Source organism: Cydia pomonella, chromosome 27, assembly GCF_033807575.1.
Source record: "Cydia pomonella isolate Wapato2018A chromosome 27, ilCydPomo1, whole genome shotgun sequence".
NCBI lineage: Eukaryota > Metazoa > Arthropoda > Insecta > Lepidoptera > Tortricidae > Cydia > Cydia pomonella.
Window position 1 is genome coordinate 7,274,706 of NC_084729.1, and position 19,621 is coordinate 7,294,326.

General features: G+C 37.8%; 2 protein-coding genes across 2 annotated transcripts; one reads left to right on the top strand and one right to left on the bottom strand.

Moving 5' to 3' along the window:
• Positions 1–3,190: 3,190 nt before the first annotated feature.
• LOC133532643 (COMM domain-containing protein 5-like) lies at positions 3,191–8,424 on the bottom strand. The gene is made up of 4 exons (XM_061871400.1): positions 8,135–8,424; positions 7,330–7,498; positions 5,841–5,972; positions 3,191–5,120 (listed from the first exon to the last, which is right to left on the bottom strand). The coding sequence occupies exons 1-4, from the start codon at positions 8,238–8,240 to the stop codon at positions 4,910–4,912; spliced, it is 618 nt and encodes a 205-aa protein (XP_061727384.1). The 5' UTR covers positions 8,241–8,424; the 3' UTR covers positions 3,191–4,909.
• A 2,430-nt stretch (positions 8,425–10,854) lies between these two features.
• LOC133532460 (cleavage and polyadenylation specificity factor subunit 5) lies at positions 10,855–17,551 on the top strand. The gene is made up of 4 exons (XM_061871147.1): positions 10,855–11,256; positions 12,866–12,977; positions 15,616–15,706; positions 16,627–17,551. Exons 1-4 carry the CDS (start codon positions 11,027–11,029, stop codon positions 16,872–16,874), a joined length of 681 nt encoding a protein of 226 aa, XP_061727131.1. The 5' UTR covers positions 10,855–11,026; the 3' UTR covers positions 16,875–17,551.
• The last annotated feature ends 2,070 nt before the right edge of the window (positions 17,552–19,621 follow it).

Here is a 19,621-nt window from a genome sequence, read left to right on the forward strand (position 1 = left end):
TCCATCTACAAATCTTAGGGCCGAATTGTATCCCAATAAATTCTTTTGGATTATAAGAACATGTTAAACTACTCTTAGGGGACCTGTAATGACCATATTTTTGTAAATATTGAATTTAAAATATCTTTTGGCCACGTCACGTGACCGAACTCGAAACGTCATTGAAGATTCTGATAACGTCACAACTCTCGGATTGACACTGTTGACAGTTAGGCGATAAACAACAAACGACAAATGTCAGTTGACAGTTCGTATCTTCTACGTGTGTATGTAGTTATGTGTCAAACCGTAAACTGTGACATCACACAATTTTCATAGAGCGTTTTAGGCGCGGAAGCATCTGTCAAAATATATTTTGTTAAATTAACATAATAAAGCCGTTTTTAGTATAAAACTTGAATATTAGGCAACTTTTAGTTAATATAGAACGTAATACAAGCGTTTCAAATATAATCGGAAACAACCGTATTAGGCGCTACTTTGCGGAAATCCAATCTATTTAAAAAAAAGCGGCCAAGTGCGAGTCGGACTCGCGCATGAAGGGTTCCGTACCATTTAAGACGTATTAAAAAAAATCTACTTACTAGATCTTGTTCAACATTTTACCACTTTGGACACACATTTTACCACTTTGGAAGTGTCTCTCGCGCAAACTATTCAGTTTAGAAAAAAATTATATTAGGAACCTAAATATCATTTTTGAAGACCTATCCATAGATACCCCACACGTATGGGTTTGATGAAAATTTTTTTTTTTAAATTTTATGACGTATTAAAAAAAACTACTCACTAGATCTCGTTCAAACCAATTTTCGGTGGAAGTTTGCATGGTAATGTATATCATATATTTTTTTTAGATTTTTCATTCTGTTATTTTAGAAGTTACAGGGGGGGGGGGGCACACATTTTTTCACTTTAGAAGTGTCTCTCGCGCAAACTATTCAGTTTAGATAAAAATGATATTAGGAACCTAAATATCATTTTTTAAGGCCTATCCATAGATACCCCACACGTATGGGTTTGATGAAAAAAGATTTTTTGAGTTTCAGTTCTAAGTATGGGGAACCCCCAAAATTTATTGTTTTTTTTCTATTTTTGTGTGAACATCTTAATGCGGTTCATAGAATACATCCACTTATTAAGTTTGAACAGTATAGCTCTTATAGTTTCGGAAAAAAGTGGCTGTGACAAAATCGGACAGACAGACGGACATGACGAATCTATAAGGGTTCCGTTTTTTGCCATTTGGCTACGGAACCCTAAAAAAGAAGTATTACTTTGCTAATCCGCGAAAAAATAACTTGCTAGTCAGTCAGTACTAACCCGTTATACTTGCTTACTTACTATTTTAACATGCAATTAATGTTCCCACCGCAAAAATAAATACGCAAATAAATATAACAACTCACCATTAAAAGTACAAAACTCGAAGTGTTTCGCCTCTCTACGAGGCATCCCCAGGAGATGCTGGAGGTGTTGAGGGTCTGACGTCCGACAACCGACTGTTTCAGGGAACAGGGGGCCTACCGCCAAAATCGAAGTTCGTCAATTGCGGGCATTTTTCTTTGTCACTCTAATTTGGTCCTAGGAGAGTAAAAGAGAAAAATCCCCGCAATTTGCGAATTTCGGTTTTCGCGGTAGGTCGCGGTTTATATTGCATGTAAAAATACGCAAGTAAGTATAATGAGTTAGCACTGATTGACTAGGACGTTATTTTTTAGCAAAGTAATATTTCTGGTTTTAATTCGAAGACCTAATGCCAAAAGTAAGCATACATTTTTACGAAACCACCATGAAGCTGGGCCCTGTTGCCAACAGCTGGATTAGCCATAGATGGTAGGATCTTATAGACGTGCTATAGGCGCGCGCCCGTGAGGAATACATTTTTGCATTTGAACCATTTTTTTACATTTCGAATATTGTTAACGATGTGCTGATATTCCGTGAAACGGAAAACGTTTATCAGGCCCGACATCGGGACTGAAGCCTTTAGTCCGGGTCTGCCTAAAACATGTCAGACTACGTTTTAATTCGCGTTATGCCTAGACCAACCGTGAAATAGTCGCACTAAGACTTAGGCCTCATGAGTTTTTGTCCAAATGCGAATATGGCACAAGAGGCCTCTTGCATTATTGTCCAAAAGCGAATCTGGCACAGTGAGACGTATACTTATGTATTACGTTTTTATCCAAAAGCTCCTATAATAGATTATTTCTAATTGTTTATTTTGCAAAAACATTTCCTCTTAAACGTAAGTAGACGGAGCCCCGCAAAGCGCTATTTCTGGGCAGTTTGGGCTTCTGTCTGAAGCTACCTAACGAACCTAACCTACCTAATGACTAATTGTGACTACCCTGAAAACATTACACTTTGGGGGAAAAAACAACTACGAATTTCTGCTACTCACTCATAATTAGGCGTATCGCAAAATGGACAAACAACTACTTAGGCTTACTGCGTTTGGGACATATTGCGAAATAGGTAATATAAGTTTTTTTTTTTTATAACATTAAAATATAAAATATGTGTACCACAAAACAAAATATTCGCCAAACTGCGAGACAGTTTGTTGGCGATGAGCTCGCTCGTTATACTTATAAAAAGGTACATAATTTTGCACTGTCCTACCGTCCCGGCATGGCCAATTTTTATGTAGGTATTACAATTATGAAGTAGGTAAACGTAGGATTGGTGACTCAACACTGGTGGCGCGGGCGCGGAACAGGAGCACAGCGGTGCTTAAAAAAAACTACCTTAACGCTAATTACTCCGTTTGGTTATAAAGTAATAGGTCAATAGCGATTTAGACGAATAGCGAATTTCAAATGAAGTTTTGTCATAATGCGAATTAGTCTGACTACGTTTTAGGCAGACCCGGACTAAAGGACATGTTTAATGTTTGATATTTTTGCATATGATTCGTTTTTTTCATTTCAAATATTGTTAACGATGCGCTGATATTCTATGAAACGGAAAACGATTCTCAGGTCGGGACTGACTTCAGGCCCGATATCGAGAAGTGTGAATGTAATTGGCCCTTGCAATGACATAGTGTGGCGTGACTCCATAAGTGGTATATTTTCATAATAATTTTACATTTATGGTGGCACTCCCACAATCTGTCGCTGCAGTCTGAGCGTTAACTTGGTTTAGACAAATACAATTTTAATAATAAAACACATAATTTTGTTTTGATTTTTTTATTAATAAAAATAGACTTTACATAAAAAATGCAATCGCACCGATTTAATAACAAGTCCTATCTACAAGAAAAATACAACTTTGTTACACAATGCTGAGCCGAACGGAGCCGAGAATGTCCGAAAGGATCAGGGAAAATCGAAGTTCGTCAATTGCGGGCATTTGCCTCTGTCACCCTAATTATGTATTAGTAAGAGAAAAAGGGAAATATCCCCGCAATTTGCGAATTTCGGTTTTTGCGGTAGGCCCCCAGGGAGGCTACCGGGAAAATCGTAATTCGTCAATTGCGGGCATTTTTCTGTCATTCTAATTACGTCTTTGTGAGAGTATAAGAGAAAGATCCACGCAATTTGCGAATTTCGGTTTTTGCGGTAGGCCCCCAGTGCCGCCCCACTGTCACTAGGGAATGTTTTTTTTTTTAATAACAATAGCCGCATTCTGGTAATTCTGAATTACATCTGAATGCCAGATAGTTTCAAAAATAGATTAACCTAATGCATGTTACCTATATTATCTTATTTGATGTTAGGTTTTTATGAATACCGCTAAAGTGTTTAACAGCAGACTTTTTAAAGGCCTTTTCACATGCAGTTTTTTTTTTTACATTTGAGTAGGTAATTAGTACTTATATATTACCAAAGATAATCTGAAATAGACGTGGAAGGTATGGCGCCATCGCTCGAAAAGGTACCGCCATACCATGGCCTACGATCTAGTAGACGGCGCCACTTTGATATTTAACACATTTGACTTGGATCTTTATTCTTTTACTGATATCATGATGTGTTAAATATCAAAAAGTGGCGCCATCTTACCGGGCACAACCTAAAGGTTATGGTGCCATCGCTCGAAACGATGCTGCCATAGCCCACACTTGTGGCCTTTGATCTATTAGATGGCGCTAATTTTTGATATTTAACAAATTTAACACATATCAGTAAAATAACAAGGATCAAAGTCAAATGGCGTTCTAAAAGTTTTAATCATGTGTCGAAAGTAGGCAGTAAATTTACTGTGTCACCTCTATTTCAAATTTTCTTTGCTATTACGCAGTAAAGTTTAGGATTCAACCCATTAGATGGCGCTGATATAATTTTGTAAAGGGTTTTGAGTAGTTGTAAGTGCGTGACATACTGTGTACAGTCACGTCTGAAAATATCGATACCAAAAATATGTATACAATACCTCAATATGTGGGCGATAAAATCGTGTATACATATATTTGGCACTTTTTTCGTATCGATATTTTCAGACGTGACCGTACCTACTTTTACTCTAGCAACCCAAATTTGTCAGTAGAAAGGTCTCGCAATTTAAAACTAGTACGGGAGATTGAACGTCTAACATGTTTTCATTTGCCGCCTTTCTCTAGTGAAAAGCTGGCTTGCCATCAGAGTATATATCCCTATATTTCTTTTTTTTTTAGCATGAGAAAGAAGGTAAGCGATTTTCACGTGTCTTTTGAAAAACACTTTTGAAAAATAAGTCACGGCCAATATTATAAATCACATACATTCTTTTGCTTTCATAATTATTAGTTACTGATTTTTAAAAAGCTTTTTTCAATAAAAAGACAAGTATTGTATACCTTTTTTCTAATGCTAAAAAAACGCTCTAAACGTTCTAATGCTTTTGTTTATGGAGTAAGCTATCCCCAAGAATACGTATGTCATGTTTATGGAGTAAGCTATCCCCAAGAATACGTATGTCAGTCTTTCCTCATACACTTACGTTTCTCTAGAACGATCATGCTTTTCAGCGCGCTCGCGACCACGAACCTTAACTCGTGAAATTTCGCTATAGATAACCTGTATGTCCTTGTCTGTCCGTCTGTCAGCTTGAGAATGAGTAGGACGAAGGTATCTCGGCGGAGTATTTGTTTGTGATGTTCTGGTGTGCTATCTTCAATGTTGGCTTGGCTGGAAAAATACGTTTTTTTATCATTATTATACATACTTCGTTTTTTAGGATTAGAAAAAAAATAAACGATCTTGACGTATCTAATTATTGAAAGACACTTTTAAACACTTGCTTTCATACGGAATAGTTACTAATAAAAAAAAAACAATAAAAACACGTCAAGATTGCCTTAAGCGCCAATTACATCCACACTTCCCGATATCGGGCCCGAAATCAGACCCGATTTCGGCCCTGATAATCGTTTTCCGTTTCACGGAATATCAGCTCATTGTTAACAAAATTTGAAATGTAAAAAAATACTTTGTTTCTAATTGCCAAAAATGTTCAATGTCTGATATTTTTGCACATGTACCGTTTTTTTACATTTCAAATATTGTAAACGATGTGCTGATATTTGGTGAAATGGAAAAATACTCTTGCTCGGGCCCGAAATCGGGTCTGATATCAGGCCTAATAAAGTGTGGATGTAATTGCTCCATCCTGATCGAAAAATCCGCATCGAAATCGGTTCATCCATTGGAGAGCCACACCCCTTTTTGCGTCGGGGGTTAAAAAAGGGAAACTAACATACACACCAAGCCTATAACCGCGCAAAATCGAAGTTCGTCAATTGCTTATTTAATTATTTTATTTAACCTTTATTGCACAATACAAAAAAGTACCAATGGCAGACATTTCGCGGTAGTCCCCAGATAACTTGTATAAAAAGGAAAATCTACCTAAGAGACATGTCGATCTTCCATTGCAAGCCGGCCAGGCCAGGCTTCACCCGCAGGTGCGTGGGTATGTTGGCGTAGAGCTGCTCCGCGCACAGCAGCGTTGCCAGCTCCGCGACACAGTCTGGTGAGAATCTACAACGAAGATTTCATTATTTTTAAGATTATTTTTGGATCAACTTTATTGCAAAACAATGTACAAATGGCGGACTTAATGCCAAATGCTCTCTACCAGTCTACCATAGATGTTGAATGAATTAAAAAGAAAAGATAAACTAAATATATTATATTACATAAATAAATATAAAATATCCTAGACAAGGAGTTTCAAAGCTGAATTTAATTAAGTTCAAGACAGAACAGGATTTCTAAAAGTGGGGTATGTGTACCCCCTCTGGGACTTGCTCGTAGTTCGCAACAATTCAATTCAATTATTTAGTCATAAAATTCACATTTTATTTTATAGTTCAATGTACAGATTACTTGAGATTACATATAATGAACTCTATGGTCGCACCTTTCCGTGTAATGCGAGTACTCGCGTGATAAGCATTTTGCCGACGATACTGATTTATTGTATAGTATAATTTATTGTTTAAATAGTGGAGAAAACAGTTTGTAATCATTTTCATATGAGAAACGAATTCAAACACTTCTAGAAAAATTAACATTTATTATAGTTTTACACTTACTAGTATTTTTATCGAAAGTTACCGACATCGCCAAAAGAATTGCGCAACTGAAGTGGGAATGGGCCAGCCATATCTGTCACATGGATGATGACTGATGGGGCCAGCGAGTCCTGTTCTAGAGACCTCGACTGGGAAGCCGAGGTGACGGAATACCACGAGCCAGGTGGACGGACAATAAAGGCCGGCAAGGCCAACCTGGCATAGAACCGCCGCGTACAGAACAACATGGAAATCCGTGAAAGAGGCATATGTTCAGCAGTGGACGTGAATATGCTGAGAAGGAGAAAAAGAAGTATTTTTATACTTTTTAATGATCTTAACCTACAAATGTAGGTATCAAGTAATCACAATTTTTTCGCCTCAAAATACTCATTGCGCGAGCACTCTAGTGTTAATAATAAGGAAAGTAAATTAGGAAATTTACAAAGGTTGATACTGGGCTATAGCTGCATGCATCAGTTGACCTCGGCAGTCAAGGGATTAAAAGGCAATAGAAATTAAAAAAAAAACTCCTAAAAAGAAGATAGTATCAAAGAGAATTTGAAATAGAGGTGGATTTTCAAAGAAAACTTTGTAGCCACAGTAAATTTACTGCCATTTTTCATCACATGATTAAAATTTTTGAATGCCATTTGAATTTGATCCTTATTCTTTCACAGATATGTATTCAATTTGTTAAATATCAAAAAGTGGTGCCATATATCTTACCTGGCATACATACCTTTGACATTTGATCTACATTAGAGTTTAGTTTAAAGTTCTAATCATGTGTTAAAAGATGGCAGTTACGAGAAATTTACCTCAAACTTTCTAAGAACACCTTCATATCCCCCAGTTCCCAGGCCTCTCTAGTGGCCGACCGGGCCCGGGCCACATGCCTCACCACCTCCCGCACCGCCGCAAACTTATCTGCACTCATTAAGCTCGAAGTTCTGCTGTCTGGATTACCTTCCAATTCCTTAAGAGCCACTAGAATCGAGTTTAGTATTTTATATATTTTCCTTTTAATTTCACGTGTGAAAAAATTGTACTTGTAGGTTAAAATTCTGGTTAAAAATTTCTATTTATACACTGGGTCAATTAAATCTGACAGATTTTAAAGGTGTATTTTTGACCACAGTTAGAGACTAAAATGTCATACAAAGTTTCCTGAAATCTATCTTGTTTTAGAGATAATGACAATTTTTGTGAAAATTTGTTTCTGTTATAACTTTGTGCAAAACACCTTTTTAGCCGTGGCGCTGCCACTATGTGTCTTGGTTTAGACATACCTGCTGACAGATATTAAAGTTTTAAACTAAACACGGAATTTTTATCTGTAAATAAAATAAAAACTATTCGTTGTCATTATATTTTTCACCAAGGTGTAAAAATAAATAACGCCGTGTGCAGAAAACGCAAAACAATTTTTTTTTTCGGCTAAAAATAATCTTTTATTGGCGAATTTGGTCAAAAGCCGTATAAAATTTTTTGCTCCTTATGACCTCAGGAATGCGTGGTTAAAATCTGTCGGGTTTAATTGGCCCACGGTGTATACAGACATTTAGTCCACAATTTGCAAATAACTTAAGTTAAAGCACACAAAAAAGTGGGTTGATAACTTACAAACAACAAATGGTTTTATTTCCTTCCTCTGTATGTCAGGTGTTACATATGATATATTTAACCATTGTGATGGAACCTCTGTTAATAGTTCTAGTTGTTGAGACATTTCAGTTGATTACATCAACTAAATGACTTTGTTGAAACTTTTTCGAAAAGAAATCTCACTTGTATTAATAATTGGTCAGGACGTCACTTCGATGTCACTGTACTGTCAATTTTTTTTTTTTAACAATTATGGCCAAGCTGTCAAAATTGTAAATGGCATTTATTAATGTTTAACCATTTTCTTCTAGATAAACCGGTAAAATTGTGGCAGTTCGAGGTAGTAAACTATGGAGTGTGGAATTAAGAGGATGGATATTATGGTAGAACTGTTGCAAAAGTGTCCAGCTGTCAGCTATAAATAATAGTTCCAAATCTCTCCAGAGTAGCGCTAGAGTAGCTAAGAACTTGTATGTCTATGTAAGAACCTAGGCGTTATTGACGGAGTGAATTGCGCTGTCTATGATTTGATTTTTTTGTTCAAATACTCTAGGTATTGTAGCGCTACCTATTTAAAGTTTTTTGATGACACTTTTTGGTACATGGAGATTTCGTTCCTTATCTCCACCTTCCGTATAGTAAACATTCCATCACTACATAGACATACAATCAGTGTTGCCAACTTGGCATATAATATGCCAGATCTGGCATATTTTCAGTCGCTTTGGCATGAAAATTTTCCATTTAGCATCTGGCATATTTTTTAGCATATTTTGTCTAAGCCAAGTTTGCACCCACTTTGTACCAACAATATGCGCCATCGCTTTATGTGGTTCATATTTTCATGTGAATTTTGACTTGTGGTGGTGGATGGGCGGATGGACGTCGATGGACTATAATAATTTGAAAATGGCAACGAAATACAGTTTATAAAGTTTAAATGAATGATTTTTTCGTGGATTGACATATTTGATTTCCGTTTTGCATTTTTCATGCTTAGTCAACCTGCTGTGTAGTTTGTGCTGGATTATCTACCATTTTTATTCTGCCACTCTAGCAGTTCACATCGTCCTTTAAGTATGCGTAGCGTATGTGTGCAATATTTTTACTACATGTACCTATATAAACTTAGGGCCCGTCCGGACGGGATGATCAAAGCGAGGTCGATCAAGAAAAAAATTGGTGTCAATCCTATTTAGCGTCCACGGTTCACCTTGTACACAATTAAAACACCAATTTTAGATTTATGGTGACATTCGAGCGCTAGAAATCAAAAATAATTGCCCCCAAAGGCACATACTGTAGCATACTCTATAAACGCACCTGTCATAACATTCTTTGTAAATGCAACGTGCTGTAAAACCTTACCAAGTGTCACTATGACAGCCCCCTCTTGCTTTATATCCCTGACACGGTACACAGCTCGCTATAATATTAATATTAATAATATTGTCATATCTATAAGAAGACGTTATTAATAATACCCGAAGACTTTCAAGTATCGTTTTATTGAAGATCATACATGGCGCAGCCGAAAAGGAGTCAAATTCAGGAAGATTAAACTGGATTGGATAAGATAACCTACAAATCGCTACTGAGTGCATATGTTCATTGAACAAAGACAAGTGAAGATTAAGAAGATTTTAACGAAATGTCTGCCGTCGAATATAAAATGCCCGTGGGGCTCAATTTAGAAGATATCGAAAACTGCTGGCCGCAGTGGCAACGTTTCAAGCTATCTTTTCGCAACTTCGTGCTAGCGGCGGGGTTAGAAAGAATATCGGAAACAAGAAAAGCAGCAATACTTATTAACTGCGTTGGCCACGAAGCGCAAGAATTATATTTTAATGTTCTTAAAGTGGAAGGCAAGGACAAGCTAGAGGAGGTGATCGAAGTTTTCGACGACTACTTCAAGCCGAAACAAAATGAAATTATAAACAGATACAATCTTAACAAGCGGAACCAAGAAGAGGGGGCTGCACACAGCGTCGAAAATTGGGATTCTTGCATCCGCATCTCCATTTGATTGATCAAAATCTTGAAATCGAATCAAGGGTTATCGGCGAGCCGATTTTATTTTTGTGTCCACGCCACCTGAGTGGATCAAACAAATTGATCGGATATTGTCCCATCTGGACTGGCCTTCACTGATCTTGTACAGAAATTTACCCAAATCTCTGTTTTGCTATTTTGCTAGGATGGGATAGCAGTCGGCATTTTAGTCTTAGCAGAGGGCCTATCATGAACATCAATAATGGAAAATTTCGAGCAGCTACCTCTTTTACTCCACTTAAGGTGGAATTAGAGTTACAGAATTAGTTGCTGAAATTTTTTAATTTTCGATGTCCGCGGTTATACGCATGAAACGGGATGCTTTGCTCGCGTTTTACGCGCACTTGGTCAATAATAAAACCATTAAATAAAATTCTATCAAATATTTTTCCAAACAACAGCAGATTCGTAACAGTCGTAACTAAATAACAAACAACGGCGGTGCATTTTACTGCGTATTTTTAGACACCATATTATTTTAAAGTGCCTTTTTTCAAATGACATTTTAGCATTTTTTTATAGCACATTTCTAAATACTTTAGCATATTTTTGGCATATTTTAGAGATGAGTCTAGCATATTTTCAAAATCCGAGTTGGCAACACTGCATACAATATCACTAACGTTGTACCCATAGACTACAAACTCACAATTGAAAAACTTGTTCGTCTAGTCTAGTCTAGTCTACGCTTTTAATGGCTGCCGGTTGTTTGGTTTGCACGCCACTGACGCTACAATTTCCTTGTTTTATTAAGAACACCGTCAGATTTTTAGTGTCATATTTCAATTACCATATGCTGTATTGTATTTTCTAGTCAGTGTACCATAATTAATTATCGGTAGTGATTAAAACCTCGAAATGGCAGCAGTACAAGGTGCACCAGGAAACAAACCGTGGCCGGTCAGACCTGGTGTTCAGCATCAGAACAGCCAGAATAACAACAATTTGACGCTAAACAGGACGATAAACCTGTACCCCTTGACTAATTACACATTTGGCACGAAGGAGCCATTGTTTGAGAGAGACGCTTCTGTACCGGCAAGATTTCAACGCATGAGGGAGGAATTTGTGAAAATTGGCATGAGGAGGTGAGTTTCGTGTTATTTTTCCGCGTACTTTGTTTTCATGCTACTCAATAACTCTTAGTGATCTAGGCTCTATTAACCTAAAATATCTCTTGTTGCCAAACACCATGGCCAACGTCCCTAGTTTTTGGCAGACAACTTTGCATTACTTATCTAGATCATTTATAACCTCTATTCTAAGCTTGATAATTTGACTTTTTGTTTATAACAGTTATTAAGTTATTATCAAAGAAAATTTCATGGATTACATTGTACAGAGAAAATTGCCATGGCTAAAAGACTATTTTAAACTGGACAAGTGCGAGTCGGACTCGCGCACGAAGAGTTCCGTACCATTACGCAGCAAACTGCAAAAAAATCACGTTTGTTGTATGGGAGCCCCACTTAAATATTTATTTTATTCTATTTTTAATATTTGTTGTTATAGCTACAATAGAAATGCATCATCTGTGAAAATTTTAACTGTCTAATTATCATGGTTCATGAGCAGACATAGGAATCCGTGGGGCAAAATTGTTTGACAAGTAGGGAGTTCCTGTATTGATAACCTCCACTATCGAGGCTACTTCTATATACTAGTGATCACTTAAGGGTTTGCTTGAAAAAATAGGTTTTTATTGAGAGTAAAAAAATAATTAAATAATAACTCAATGTACTCTTCTTCGTTTTTAGAAATGGACAACTTGATTTGTCCCACTGTCAAACTTAGGTTTTGTAGGACATGGAGTCCTTTTGCCGAGAGTGTTCAAAATCCTGCAGGTATTTTTTTAGCAATTTTCTTGCAATATTTAACCCTATTAGGCAACATACGCTAGAGACAACAACCTCTTACCTTTTTTTAAACCAAAATTATTGGGACAATTAAGCATCAGGGAGGGCTTGAACTCACTACCTCAGCGGCTATTTTTGTTATTTTTTTTTATATTGGGGACAATCGCACATCAACCTAGCCCCAAACTAAGCAAAGCTTGTACTATGGGTTCTAGGCGACGATATACATATGTATATAAACAAATACATACTACATAGAAAACACCCATGACTCAGGAAGAAATATCTGTGTTCATCACACAAATAAATGCCCTTACTGGAATTCGAACCAGGGACGGCTTTATAGGCAGGGTCACTACCCACTAGGCAAGAGTGGGTCATATTAAAGGGTTGAAGCATTTCTTATATTGCTTTATTTGTTTATTTTTAATTTATTTTCAAAAAAGTATGGTACATTTTAAACTTATATTAGGTTTGCCAAACTTACATTTAAGGGTGAATAGAGGCACTCATTTTCAACGTTAGTACCTTAATCTAAATTATATGATTAACTTATATTACTAAGGTTAATACATAATTTTTTTTTTTTTTTTTTTATTTATATCATATTAACACAGTATAAGTTGTTTATATTTGCCTATCCTATTTATTCAGTTATGTGTTGTACCTATTAGCAACGAATTAATTTTTGATTTAAAGATGTTTTTACTACCACATTCGTTGTTTATTGATAAATTGTTAAATATGTGCGGTGTGATATTATATAGTGGCTTACATCCCAATGGTTTGATTTCCCCGCATAAATAATACACATATGAACAGTTAATGATTTTGATTCCAGGTCAGTCGAAGGTGTGTTGTTAGTGCACGAACATGGTCTTCCACACGTGCTGCTGCTGCAGTTAGGGACCGCCTTCTTCAAGCTGCCTGGCGGAGAACTCAATCCTGGAGAAGTAAGAGTTTTTCTACATCTATCATTCTTTTTTGGGTGAACTTTTAAGTGTCACTTGTTGCGGTGGTTATCATCATCTTCCTCGCGTTGTCCCAGCAATTGTAGTGCAAAATTCGTCTTTTTTATCTATTTTATCGGTCTCGGCCGGGAATCCCATTGAATCTCGGTCTCGGCCGAGACAAAAAAAGCGTTCTCAGTCGGAACTTAAAGATTTACAATCAAATTAAACACCAATCCTCTCTAATTCCCCTATTCGTATAGTTGGGATATCAAGCATCCCATATCATGTATTTGCTACGTAAAAGGATAATGATGTACGGAACAAAATAACCACGTGCACCAAACAAACACGTCCCGACCGGGGCGCGTCAAACGACTGAGGCGCCTTTGAGCATGCCGAAAAACCGACACCGAGCGGCTCGGACAAGGTCGCGCTCTGCCTCGGCCGAGGCACGTCTACATTGGCCGTTTTGTGCGCGAGGAAATTGCCTCGCGCGTATGCTCGCTCTGTGTGGACCCGCCTATATTTTTGGCAATTAGAGACAAAGTATTTTTTACACTTCAAATATTGTTAACGATGTGCTGATATTCCTTGAAACGGAAAACGATTATCAGGCCCAACATCGGGACTGATTTCGGGCCCGATATCGGGAAGTGTGGATGTAATTGGCCCGACGAGTGTGTACACCGGCATTACAAGAAATGTTGCATGTTTGACTAACATGCTTAGTAGACGGCATATAAGTCTTATAACTATCACAAAAATGCAGGTTTAGATTTTTTTTTTACATTTCAAATATTGTAACCAACCCATGTTCTGATTTTTGGTGAAACGTAAAAATACTCTTCCTGGGGCCCGACGTCGGGCCTGATAAAGTGTGGATGTAATTGGCACTACAGGCCGAGAACGAGTGTGTACATATTGCTCCCTTCTCGTCTCGCGTTTCTCCGACTGGATCGGAGCAGTGCAGAGACTCTCGGCGAGAGGCTCTCGACGAATGTGTACAGCCCGCATGTTATAATAAAAATAAATAATAATTCAGCCTATATACGTCCCACTGCTGGGCACAGGCCTCCTCTGATGCGTGAGAGGGCTCGGGCTATAGTCCCCACGCTAGCCCAATGCGGATTGGGGACTTCACATACACCTTTGAATTTCTTCGCAGATGCAAAAAAGCCCGCATGTTAAAATTACAATAATCAACAGCTTGCTAGATCTTTGAGTAAGTTGTCCACTTTCTGGCAAGTCTTTGGAAAAATAACGAGGCTTGTAGTGGACCCTGTTCAGTGTTCACTTATCTTCAACATTGTTAATCAATGTTTCTTCTAGGCTTTTTTTTACGACGGATTGGGAATGCATTTATGCACGGTGTGTGGGACTTCTCGCTCCTTTTTCCTCTCCTAGCAAGAGGGGGGGACAATTTGGCCCTACCCACTAAACCTATTCCGGCGTTTCACCCTCTTCACCGTTCGTTAGGGGCGTTCTACGATCGATGACACTCCCTCCGGCAGCCCCGGATTATCGCCAGGGCACTCGCACAATGGAGTGGGGGGGAGGGGGATCAGAAACGCTTGATCCCCCTCCCCCCGACGACGTCTATGGGGCCGTGCAATGCGGGTCCGGTACCCGCTGGCCCTACTAGGGCTCGAGGTGAGCGCTCTCCGTCCTCAACCCTGCCGCCTGCGACGGAGAGGAGGCGCATCAGTAGACGCTTCCCGCTCCCTCTCCGCCTTCTCCTTCTGCGACATGAATTCTTCGTAGAACGAAGCCACCGCTTCCCATTTCCTCTCGCTACCCAGCAGCATATTATGCTGTGTAGCGAGAGGTCCGCAACCTAGTGGGTAGCAGTGTGGCTAATAACTCTGGCCTAGTGGGTACCAGTGTGGGCGGAATGTTAATTAGAATTGAAAATTAACCATTACAAATTGCACCGTAACGGACGGCTACAGCGTACGGTTCAACTGGTGGGTAGTGACCCTGCCTATGAAGCCGATGGTCCCGCGGATATTTGTTCCTGAGTCTTGGGTGTTTTCTATGTATTTAAGTATTTATATATTATACATACTTTTGTCTAAGTACCCACAACACAAGCCTTATTGAGCTTACTGTGGGACTTATTCAATTTGTATAATAATGTCCTGTAATACTTGTGTTGTGGTTTTCTCCTGGGTCACTTCATAAAAACATAGTTTTATTGTTCAATTGTACAATCCAACTGATATTTTAGGATAAAATTAGATACAGGTTATCGAACTATCATTTTAGTAGCGGGGATATAAAACGGAATTTAGATTTTTAGGAAAACAGAAATTGAATTTACTGGCTCAGGACAACTAACTGATACCTATTAACCTCGAATTGTCATGTGACATAAGTAGTAGATTACTTGGCCATTGGAAGGGTTGAAAGTAGACGGGCAGCAGCCAATAGCAACGGCAGCGGGCAGGCGGGGGCAGGTACCCTGACTGGCGCGGCGCAAGTCCGCACTGGCAGGATCGCCATGTGGTGTCGGACGTTCATGAAACGATTTAGTTAGAGTATACATCTATAATGTCTTGAATAACATTATATAAGAGCTTATATAGGTCTAAACTAAGATCAGATAAAAGATTGTAATATACTAATTAATATTTTCCAGGATGAAATTGAGGGGCTGAAAAGACTACTTACAGAAACTCTCGGCAGGCAAGACGGCGTCAAGCAGGAGTGGCTCATTGAAGATACTATTGGTTCGTTGTCTCCTTTCTTTTCTGTCCTTAATCTGTTAGTCAATTAAAAACAAAGAGAATTTGAAATAGAGGTGGATTGTCAAAGATTTTGTAGCCGCAATAAATTTAGTGCCATCTTTCGACACATTATTAAAACTTTTAGAACGCCATTTGCCTTTGATCCTTATTCTATTATGGATATGTGTTAAATATCAAAGAGTGGCGCCATCTTACCGGGCATAACCCAAAGGTTTTGGTGCCATCTTACCGGGCACAACCTAAAGGTTTTGGCGCCATCACTGGATACTATGAAGAGATTCCTTTGGCCTTTGATATATTAGATGGCGCCACTTTTTGATATAATTTAACATTAACACACATCAGGAAAAGAATAAGGATCAAAGTCAAATGGCGTTCAAAAAGTTTTAATCTTGTCTCGAAAGATGGCAGTAAATTTACTGTCGCTAAAAAGCTTTCTTTGACAATCCACCTCTATTACAATGGCAACCTTACTCACCGACAGGAACACAACACTATGAGTAGGGTCTAGTGTTATTTGACTGCGGTTTTCTATAAAATGGAAATACTTCCCCAGTTGGGCCCTGCTCTAGATCTGGAATGACATTCGCTGTGCTGTGCCCTACCACACAAAGCGAGGTGACATTCACAGTGCCCACATCTCTCTTTTGGACGTAGTTTAAGGACATACACAGTTAGATTATGGGTAAATGTTCGGCTGAATATTCGTATTCGGCGAAGTCCATATATAAAAACAACAGTCACACTATCAAAATCTTACACCACCTATGTGTCTAGTATAAACAATGAAAGGCGCATGTAATATCTCTGGTGTTGCAGGCGTCCATATGCTACGGTGACTGCATATCAATAGGCGGGCCGTATGCTCGTTTGCCACCGATAAAAATAAAGGTATATTCCAGGCAACTGGTGGCGGCCGAACTTCGAGCCGCCGCAGTACCCGTACGTGCCGCCGCACATCACGAAGCCCAAGGAGCACAAGCGGCTGTTCCTGGTGCAGCTGCAGGACCGCGCGCTGTTCGCGGTGCCCAAGAACTACAAGCTGGTGGCGGCGCCGCTGTTCGAGCTCTACGACAACGCGCAGGGCTACGGGCCCATCATCTCGTCGCTGTCGCAGAGCTTGTGCAGATTTAACTTTATTTACATGTAAAGTGTTAACAATGACTATTGGTCGGTTGTTTTATACTACATAAGCATATTTTATGCTAATACCATGTTAGGTAGACACTATACTCTGTATCTGTAGGTATATAAAAGTAAACAAAATCTACCCTCAAATGGCTCCTTAAGCCAGTTGAGGGTAGATGGAAACATTACATGATCAAATAATGTAGGTTAAAGTCGGGTCGTTCAGGGACAGATCCAGGCGGTTTTGTATTTGGTTGGTTAACCAATAAATGTTATAACTACCCGAAAATTTACAAATTGTTTGTTTACTTTTATTTAAATACCTAAAGATACAGAGCATAGGGTGTATTGCATGTTGCCAACATGACCATTTTCTAATACATATTTCGCTGTGTTATGGTACTGACTTGATGACCGGTCTGGCCTAGTGTGTGACCCTGCCTATGAAGCCGATGGTCCAGGGTCCGAATCCCGGTAAAATATTTTTCTTCTTAAAAAAATACATTTTTACATGTTCATGTAATTTCACTAAGAATCGTAAATTGATTTGTTCGTAACGAGTTTTATAAAGTATTGACCAAATATAGTCATTCTTATTACTGTAGTTTTAATGAAAAAGGACAGTTTACAATAAGTATGGAACATTGTATGAATGTTTGTAGTATAAGTGCATTTGACTAAAACATGAAGAAAAAACAACCTGGAGTTTTATTTTCAATGTACCTCAAGAAAGAAGACTGTTTATAGATTTAAGTCTACCATAGTAATTAGGTATAAGTAGTACAATTTAATAAATACACTAAGCGCCACTTGCACCATACCACTAACCCAGTGTCAAATTGTACAGGTAACCATGGTAACTCCAGGTTTAACCGGTTAACCGGTTAAACCACTAACCTGAGGTGAACCGGTTAGACCACTAACCCATTGTCAAATTGTACAGGTAACCATGGAAACTCCAGGTATAACCGGTTAACCCCGGGTTAGCAGGATGGTACAAGTGGCGCTAAGTATTTTGTCCTTTTCATATCACAAACATACCAAGAAAAAAGGAAAGGCTTTTATTTGTTTGTACCTATATGGTTGTATCAAACAAAATATGATATAAAGTTTTTTCAAAGCCTTTTGGCTTATGCTTATATTACACCAAGAAAAACAAAAGGATTACTAAAGGTATATTAAACTTCCCTGTGTACTCTTGAAAATGTAGAAGAATGAATCAACTTTTTTATATCCACACCAACTGGTAAAGGCCCTCTTAATTGTACAAAAACTAATGAGAAAGTTGCATTTTATCCACATGTGGGTCAAAGTATTCAGATGCAAATTTTCAGTTGTTTCCTTATGTTAGCTGGTAGAATTGACTTTTTAATGATAATTTTGAATGATGAATATTTAGTAACACCAATTTGGATTTGATTTCGTTTGATGTTTTACAGTTAGTATTTTCCTCGCGTTGATGTTGTGAAAAAAATTGTGTTTCTCGTGCCTTGAAACCCTCGCAAACGCTCAAGATTCCAACTCTCGAATCCCTCGCTACGTTCATTCATGGTTTAATACTGGAATTTTCAGCTTGCTCGGGTATCAATATTAGCATGAACAGATAAACAACAACTTTGCCCCCTTGTAAACCAATGATTGTATCGAACAAAATGTGGTACTAAAATTATCCTTCCAAGTTTTTTACAAGCCTTTTGGCTTATGCTTATATTACACCAATAAAATCAAAATAAAACTTCCCTGTGTACTTGAAAATGTACAAGTGTGAATCAGCTTTTTGTATATTGTTATCCTGTCCCGTTGTCCAAGGGACAATACTGGCAGTTTGTTCGATAAGATGTTGAATGATGATTTACTAACGTGCTCAGTGGATGGCCTGTTATAGAAATGGCATAAAACTACCACAAAAATGCATGTTTGATAATAAATCAGGATTTCAAGAGTGGTTGTCCAAGGGACAAAAAAATCTCGTAACCACGGCAACGAGTGACACTAAAAAGTTGATTCACCCACAAGTGGATGTAGATCCCGCCACTTGAGAAAAAAACTGTTTTAGAATCTTGTTATTTTATTTTTAAACAAACATTGTTTATTGACAACTTATAGAATTGAAATTTTAATGTTATAAAATCATAATCAATATTTCAAGAGTGGTTGTTCAAGGGACAAAAAAAACCGTAACCACGGCAACACTAAAAAGTTGATCCACCCACAAGCGGATGTAGATCCCATCACTTGAGAAAAAAAAACTGTTTTAGAATCTTGTTATCTTATTTTTAAACACGTTGTTTAATAACAACTGATAGTACAATTTTAATGTTTATAAAATGATATTGTATTTTTGTAATCAGATATTTAAAGAGTAAATGGTAGCTTTTTGAGCGTTATATTGACAGAATTTTCTGGTCAGTCAAGTATAGTTTTGAATAACTTTTTTTTTTATGAATTAATATTTATTCTAGAATTTTTTTATAAGTATACAAAGGTGCTCATGAGAAACCCGAAAGATTTACCACGCATTCCGGAGGCAAAAGCTAAAATGTATTTTGCATGAAAAAAAAAGAAAAATTCTCATGTAAGTGAATACTTTTGTATTCTTATGAGAAATAAAGATCTTTAAACCTAAAAGAAGGAAAAAATCTGACTTAAGACAAAAAAAGTTGTTTTTTTTAATGAATTTGTACATCAAAAGTTAATTGGTAAAATTATTACTTAAAATGAGTTACGTATACATACTATGCCTTATTTTACTATAACATTTTGTTTGTT

What these genes read in the sequence shown, in the direction of transcription:
- LOC133532643 (XM_061871400.1), bottom strand. Translation starts at nt 8,240, where the DNA reads ATGTCTCAACAACTAGAACTATTAACAGAGGTTCCATCACAATGGTTA. An exon ending in AATAAAACCATTTGTTGTTT is followed by an intron (nt 7,499 to 8,134) that starts GTAAGTTATCAA and finishes ACTCGATTCTAG; the next exon opens with TGGCTCTTAAGGAATTGGAA. An exon ending in GTGTTCTTAGAAAGTTTGAG is followed by an intron (nt 5,973 to 7,329) that starts GTAAATTTCTCG and finishes TCTTCGTTGTAG; the next exon opens with ATTCTCACCAGACTGTGTCG.
- LOC133532460 (XM_061871147.1), top strand. Translation starts at nt 11,027, where the DNA reads ATGGCAGCAGTACAAGGTGCACCAGGAAACAAACCGTGGCCGGTCAGA. An exon ending in GTGAAAATTGGCATGAGGAG is followed by an intron (nt 11,257 to 12,865) that starts GTGAGTTTCGTG and finishes TTTTGATTCCAG; the next exon opens with GTCAGTCGAAGGTGTGTTGT. An exon ending in GCTCATTGAAGATACTATTG is followed by an intron (nt 15,707 to 16,626) that starts GTTCGTTGTCTC and finishes GGTATATTCCAG; the next exon opens with GCAACTGGTGGCGGCCGAAC.